Source organism: Columba livia, chromosome 3 (genome assembly GCF_036013475.1).
Source record: "Columba livia isolate bColLiv1 breed racing homer chromosome 3, bColLiv1.pat.W.v2, whole genome shotgun sequence".
NCBI classification, from domain to species: Eukaryota; Metazoa; Chordata; class Aves; order Columbiformes; family Columbidae; genus Columba; species Columba livia.
The window spans coordinates 81,679,576-81,686,626 of record NC_088604.1 but is presented as its reverse complement, the minus strand read 5'-3'; the positions used below and the strand labels follow the sequence as shown (position 1 = coordinate 81,686,626).

Below are 7,051 nucleotides of genomic sequence, written 5' to 3'. Positions count from 1 at the left end.
GCCATCTTGAAAGGGAAGATGGATGGAGACAGTCCAGCCTTCAGCTTTAATCTAGCTTTGTCCCTTCAGCCACCCTGTAGGGTCGTCAAAGACCTCTCACAAAGTATTGTAGTGTCTTGTCTGCAAAATATCTCGCAGATTGAGCAACATATACCAAAGAAAGCAAGGAGCAGAAGGATGCTGCTAGGGCAAGCTAGAGACAGGCTCACCAGCAGCACATTTCACTTTGCCTTTGCTCCCGGTTGACGGCGGGGAGCGGAAAAGGTGCGAGGGGGGAGACAGGACCGCCCGGGGGGAGGCAGGACCACCCGGGGGGGGAGGCAGGGCCGCCCTTCGCAAGCAGCCTCCGAGCGGGCCGGGCGCTGCCCACAGCACCAGGCACGGCAGCTCGGGCCGGGGCGGGGCCTGCGCCGGCCCCATAAGAGGCGCGGGGCGGGGGCAGCCCCGGCAGCATCGGGAGCACCGCGGCAGGAGGATGCAGGCGAAGCCCGGGGCGCAGGCGGCCAGGCCGTTCAAGCTGAGGAAGAGTTTCGGTAGGGGCGGCGGGTGCGCGGAGGGTTTGCGCGGCCGCGGCGGGCTGCGCGCACGCTTAACGCTTCTTCTCTCTCCTGCGCAGCCACCCGGCTGGAAGAAGTAGCAGGAATCCGGGCGAAGTTCCCGACAAAAATCCCGGTAAATCTCTGTTTTGTTATCCGAGGTTATTGCTGTTGTTTAAAAAGAAACATTGGGGACCTCTTTAAAGTGTGGAAGAGGATGGGGGAAGGGACCTGGATGTTTTTGCTAAGTGTGACTCTAATTAAAACAGGTAATTGTTGAAAGATACCATAAAGAGAAATACCTTCCTCTCTTGGACAAAACCAAATTTCTTGTTCCCGAGGAGCTGACCATGACACAGTTCATCACCATCATCAGGTAGGCAGCAAGCACCTGTGGGTCTGTGCTGGAGCTGGGGCTTGCTGCCATTCTCCAAGCTGGTATTTTCTAGTGCTGTGCTAGAACACCTTGCTTTCTGTGGTGGGGAGGGGGATAAAGGTATTAGTAAAGGCTTCTCTCTCTTGCAAATATTTAAAGAAAATCAACAGGTGCTTTCTCAGGTACATTTGGGGAAAATGTGATCTATGCTTTTCAGATTCATAAAGTATTCTCTCTTCCTCATAACCGTAGTGAATGAAGATTATGTCAAACTCCTTTTTTGCTTTCTTCCTGCTTGATGAACTTGTTACTGGAGCTCTGTGGTTCTGTTCTGCTTGTAGCTGTTACTGCCTTGCTCTCTTACAGCATCTTGCTAATTTTGCTCAAGTTCAAAGCAAGTCTAAGGCATGAGTGGCATGAAATGTGCTTTTAAATTATTCTTTGTAAAACACTACAGGGAAGAAGTCTCTCAAAGTCTTTAGTGATGTTGTCTGACAAAACAGGAAAGGTATGTGCTTTCCAGCACATACTCTAAAGTATGGAAAAGATCTTTCTAGATGTTAACTTCTGTAAAAGATGCTTTTGGCTCTTGGACAACTTAATCCTGATAATCATATGTAATGCCTCTGAGAAGGACTCTTTTGAAGCTAGACTTTAAAATAAATGTGACAGACCATGCTAGAATATCTGACTACAGCTGTGCTGCAGGACCTTTTGTTTTCTACTCAGCACTTCTCCCTGGTAACTGGGAACTCAAAACCCAGGCTTAGTAGCACTCATAGTCTAACAATGTAAGCTTTTCCTCCAAGCACAAGACTTTCAGCTTCCAAACATACAGTTAACTTCCTGCTGATGAAGATGTTAGACCATGTAATGACTACACAGCAATTCTTGTACATACTTCATGCAACTGTTCTGCTTGGTGTATTTTATAGACTGAAGTTTAAACCTCCTTAAATTTGCTAATGCTTAATCCTCTATTTCTCCCTTCTTCAATTAGAAGCAGGATGGCTCTAACTGCTACACAAGCTTTCTACCTGCTGGTGAACAACAAAAGCCTAGCCAGTATGTCCTTGACAATGGCAGAAGTGTACAGGGACTACAAAGATGAAGATGGCTTTGTGTATATGACATACGCTTCCCAAGAGATGTTTGGATGCTTTTTACCCACTGCTCAAGGAAAAACTATGGCATGCCTTCAAAAAACTTAAGGCTGGGTCCATGTGCTGCAGTGAAGCAGTTTGTTATGAATCATGCCTGTGACATGAACCTTGGAGATGCTCCTTCCAATGAGCTCTTGAGCTCTGTAGTGGGGAGTTATGACCCAAAAGCTGGCAGGACCAGCTTAAGGCTGAAATGGTGGTACACTTTTTCTATATAATAAGTTGGATATATATTTTTATATTTGAAGACACAATGGGGTTTTTTGGAACTGCACCTTCACTTTTTTGCAATATCAGTCTTAATGTAACTGATCTTTAAGGTGTCCTTAAAGCTTAAGTAAGACTAAAATAAAGAAGCTTTTACGTATTGAGTGGAATGTCAGTTTTAATTTGGGGAAAGACTGTAAACGTCTGTCTAGGAGAAGGTCCTAGAATATTTCTTGGAATTTGAGCTCAGTGCCTCTGAAATGGCTTGCACAGCCACTCTGAAGTTTTGAATGGAAAGTTTAGGTCGCACAGGAGCAAAACCATACATATAAAGGTTTCATTATATTAGATATCCGAGCTACAAGACTAAGCAGAGTGTACTACTGCAAGAGTGGGGTTCAAATACAGTGTTGATTTTAACATCTGGATAAACTACTGTCAGCTGTTACAGAAAACACTATCTGATATAGATGGCTATTTGTTTAAATAAGCAAAACTGATTGCTAGTCAGCGTAACCTAAATACGGATAGCATGACTTGAAATGTAGTTTTAGAGTTCAAGTGTCTGTTCTCACTACTGAATTCTACTAGTTTGGTTTCCATAGATAGTCATACCTGCACCTGCAGGTCAGTTCCCCTGAATGACTTCAGTGAGCTTTCTTTCAAGGATGGACAGAGCCATATATAACAGTGTCTCTGGAAAATATCAAAACTGTCATTAAATGAGATGCTGATTCATCTAACATACAGACTTGGTTCCTAAAGTATTGAAGGAATGCTTGAAATGAGGCTTAGTCTGAACTAAAGCCCAAGCTAACTTTCCTGGTCTTCTTATATGTGAGGAATGTATTGGAAAGCTGTAAATGTTCTGATTGTGTGTAATAACTTAAAACACCAGGTCATTTTAAAATCTGTCAGAGTGTGCAGTTAATTAATCACCCTCTGGCAGTATCAGTTTAGGATGGTCAAATTGTTACAATATGATGCAATTCTTCTTTTCAGTACTAACTGATTTGCAGAATGATTAATGTAGGAATTACTAGACTGCAAAGCAAGAAGTGTTGACAGTATTTAAATTATGCATAAGGAAGGAATGTGTGTGTAAGCTTTCTTGCAGTGGTTCTCTTGCATTAATAATCTCTTGAACTTAAAGCTCTGAGCAGGCCTGGCTTCAAGAGAGGGAGTTTAGAAGAGGGTGCCTTCCTTAGTGAAGGTGGTCTTTGCCAACTCATGTTTCATGAGCTGAGGAACAAAGAAATCATTGACCTGACTGACTCACTGGAAAGGCTAAAGCTATGTCAGTATAGGTTATGAAAACTTATGGGTGTTGGGATTCCAGAATCTGTTGCTTAGATTTAATTTATGCTTGTAATGGAAACAGTTTCCATTGCACAAATTGAACTCAAAAAGTCATTTGTTAGCAGCCCTCGGGGAGGCAGAGACACCTGTTTGGCAGGAGAACCACAGGCAATGTTGAACAGCTGTGGGAAAGTAGGGGTGGAGGAGCAAGGAGATGTCTTCCTATGTTCAAGTTCTCTTGCCAGTCTAAGAGCTGGGATAATATTTTGCTTCGCTGGCTCCTCTATCTTCCTGTCTTGTGTGATACTTGGTACATGAAGAGAAAAGCGCTACAGATTCTTGGCTGGAGCAATTTTATGTCTGGCAGCCAACTTTCTTTGGTTTGTAATGTAGTGGCTAAGGTGTAAGTGGTGATCCCTTCAGCATTTATTGACATTAGGCTGTGGTGTTTAACAGGCTGAGTCACAGATCCAGCCACAAAAGTTACACAAGGAGGTCACTTGCAGGTAAGGACCACCATTATAAACCTGTTTAAACTGGCCTGCTGAACCTAGAGAGAAGTCCTGTGAGCTGAGAAAGCTTCATCATTGGGTAACAGTAACATATTTGCCCTTCTACCAGGTGTTAAAAGAGATAGGATTAACCATCAAAGGCAGTTTGCAACAAGTCTTAAAATAATAAACTAGGAGTTAGGTGCCCAAATAAATCAATTATCCTTCTGGTAGAGTTGCTTTGGTGTGACTAGAAGCTTTGGATTCAACCTGTTGCCTTGAAGTGCAAGGAACAAGGTTTAGAAAAGACGTAAGCAGAAAAACTTTGCTCTGACCGACATTAAGCAACTGAGATAACTGCAGCTGCTTCCAATGTAGCTGCTGTTTGAAGTGCTAATATTTGCTTGAGCAAATACCTATTGATCAGAGACAGGTACATACTTTTTGCAATGAAGAACACTATGCTCTGGTAAGTAAATTTTATAGTTCTTTCCAGCATATGCCTGATGCAGAAAGGGAAGATAAAGATGCCACTTGTTTTTGAAAGTATCTTTTCTGAATTATGATATAGATTAGTGCACTTTAATATCCAAAATATCCACTAGAGAAAACATTCTGAGGACACTTCTGTTTCTGCTGCAAACTACCAGCTAAATACTGGAAGGTACTTAGTGCTCTGGCTTCAAAGCACTTAAGTATGTACGTGTTCTGCAGAAGTAACTCTTGGTCTACAGTATTTAGACCCTTGTAAAATCAAGCAGTCTCTCATCTTCAATTACAAACCAAATAAAACCAAAAGGATAGAGAACATAAGTGTGGCATAGGGGATGAAATTGCCTTTGCCATTGAGGGTTTGTTTTTTGTGTGTGTGTTTGGTTGGTTGGGTTTTTTTGAATGTTGTGTAAACTAGAGTACTGGGAGAGTTGTGACTTGTAATGTAGCCAGGTGTTAAACCCTTTTTTATAATCTCACCAAGGTACTAAAAAAAGCTCTAATGTCAATAACTACAGATGCTGCTGGAATTATTAAAAGGGAAGCAAAAAAGCAGCTGAAATCTGAGGCTGCGACCTTGCTGTACAAAAATTATATCTTAATGAAACATACTATTAATATCTGCAATGTATGCCTGCACAGCCACTGTTCTGGGAACAGGATAGTTTTCTTGTTTTCAAAGACCTGAACAAACTTCACTCGGGAGGCACATGCTGTGGGCTGTGTGCACTCTAAATGCTCCTAAGAGCAACTGGAGAAGAATACATTAGCAAGTTAAAAAACAAACAAACAAAAAACCTCCAACAAACAAACCCAAAACCACAACAACAAAACCCACACCACCAACAGAAAAACAACACCCATAAGCTCTTGGGTCTGGGGAGAAAAAAAATATCTTACCAATCCATTTGAATTTCAAGTGGGTAGAAATCTTTTTCTTTTTTTTTTTTTTTTTCTGTGCCTAGTTAGACTAGAGATTCAGCTGTTTGTACTTTCCTTACCAAAGCTGATGTCCTACAGCCGTGTACAAACACAGCTACAAACTGTGTACAATGCTTTATGGTGAGCAAACTGTCATTTGTTGCTGCAAGGCAAACATGATAACCTCACCTGGGCTTTAGCACATAAGCAAGAGCAGGAGCTTTCCAAGCTGTTTGAATTTTAAAATTACTTAATATTGTCTGTGGGTAGAATAAATAAATGAATGAATGAGGATACTAATCTTCTTGCTCAAGTACTGTAGGCAACAAGTCTTGTGAACTTATACGGGCTTTTTGTTGTTTTCCTGTGCTAACTACTTCCAGATGGTGGTAGCTTCAGGGTAAAAATATTGCAGATGCACTGTTAAACACACTAAGTGTATTCTCTTCAAATGAAGTTTTTTGTGTATGTAAGATACGGTAAAGTTAGAATGTCAAACAAATTGTTAGGACAGAACATAACCTTCAGCATCAAAAGGCACTGCTGTATTCCCCTTTCGAGAAAGACCCTGTGGGAACTATGGGGAGAAAACCAAAAGACCTAACCAGGGGAGAAACTATTTTTAGAACACTGGTTTTTAGCTTATGGACTATGAAATGGAGGGGGAGAAAGTGAGGGCTTCTATGGAAAGCTTCCAAGGAATCCCTGAAAGGTGGTTAAGAAATGCAATTTCATATATGTTACAGTGCAACCTATGCACAAAACTTCTAACTGTGTACACACTTCCCTTAAGGATCAGTGTTCCAGAAAGACTTCCAGACAACTCTCCTGAATTTTAAAATATCCCATACTTTTAATACAGTTTTGGATCACCCTGTCAAGTTTTGGAGGAAAAAAAAAGCAAGTAGCTCTGTTTATAGATACGTGCTTAGTTTCTTCAGCTTTCTGAAGATGTTTCATAATGGTAGCTGTACCCACATTTTTCCCTGATGTTTTTAGGTTGCTTCTTAATAGCACAAGTTTCTTAGGTATCTGCTACTTGTTCCTATACAGTCCACAACATGCAAAGGCAGTTAGGTCCTATAATAAATAACAATCTGTCCCTAGTTTAGAGGAACACAAATATAATTTTAATGAAGGTGGCTGATGCCCTTAAGGCTCACCTTCAGAAAGCCATTATCATATAATTCCCTGCCTCTTGTTTTCCACTTGATGCCTTCCTTGTGACTGTAATGCTCCTATGGCACATAACTGTAGCAGTGTGGTCCAGGTGCATTTTGAAGAACATAGAGCAAGCATCTATGCCAGAGTCTAAAAAGCAGCTCTGTCCCTTACCCCCGTACAGCAGACCTGTGGGAGGAAGACCTGCCCAAGTGGGAGCACATGGAGTTTCCAGAGCAGCCAGGGACCGAGGAGGGGCTGTTCAACACTTACATCATGGCCAGCAGGGACTATAAAGGACCTTTATGAGGCTGCTTATGATTTGTGGCAGGGTGGGCTTGGCTGGTGGTGTTTATTTATGCAAATACTCCAAGATTTGGCTTCGCTTTCTATATGTAATGACAT

At 41.9% G+C, this 7,051-nt stretch overlaps 1 protein-coding gene across 1 annotated transcript; it reads left to right on the top strand.

The window, feature by feature from the left end:
* The first annotated feature begins 403 nt into the window (after positions 1-403).
* On the top strand, positions 404-2,442 carry MAP1LC3C (microtubule associated protein 1 light chain 3 gamma). Its single transcript, XM_005508669.3, has 4 exons — positions 404-533; positions 617-672; positions 806-912; positions 1,913-2,442. Exons 1-4 carry the CDS (start codon positions 476-478, stop codon positions 2,121-2,123), a joined length of 432 nt encoding a protein of 143 aa, XP_005508726.1. The 5' UTR covers positions 404-475; the 3' UTR covers positions 2,124-2,442.
* Positions 2,443-7,051: the final 4,609 nt, after the last annotated feature.

Coding starts and splice junctions, on each gene's coding strand:
- MAP1LC3C (XM_005508669.3), top strand. CDS start 476: ATGCAGGCGAAGCCCGGGGCGCAGGCGGCCAGGCCGTTCAAGCTGAGG. Junction 534..616: donor CAAGCTGAGGAAGAGTTTCG/GTAGGGGCGGCG, acceptor TCTCCTGCGCAG/CCACCCGGCTGGAAGAAGTA. Junction 913..1,912: donor CAGTTCATCACCATCATCAG/GTAGGCAGCAAG, acceptor TTCTTCAATTAG/AAGCAGGATGGCTCTAACTG.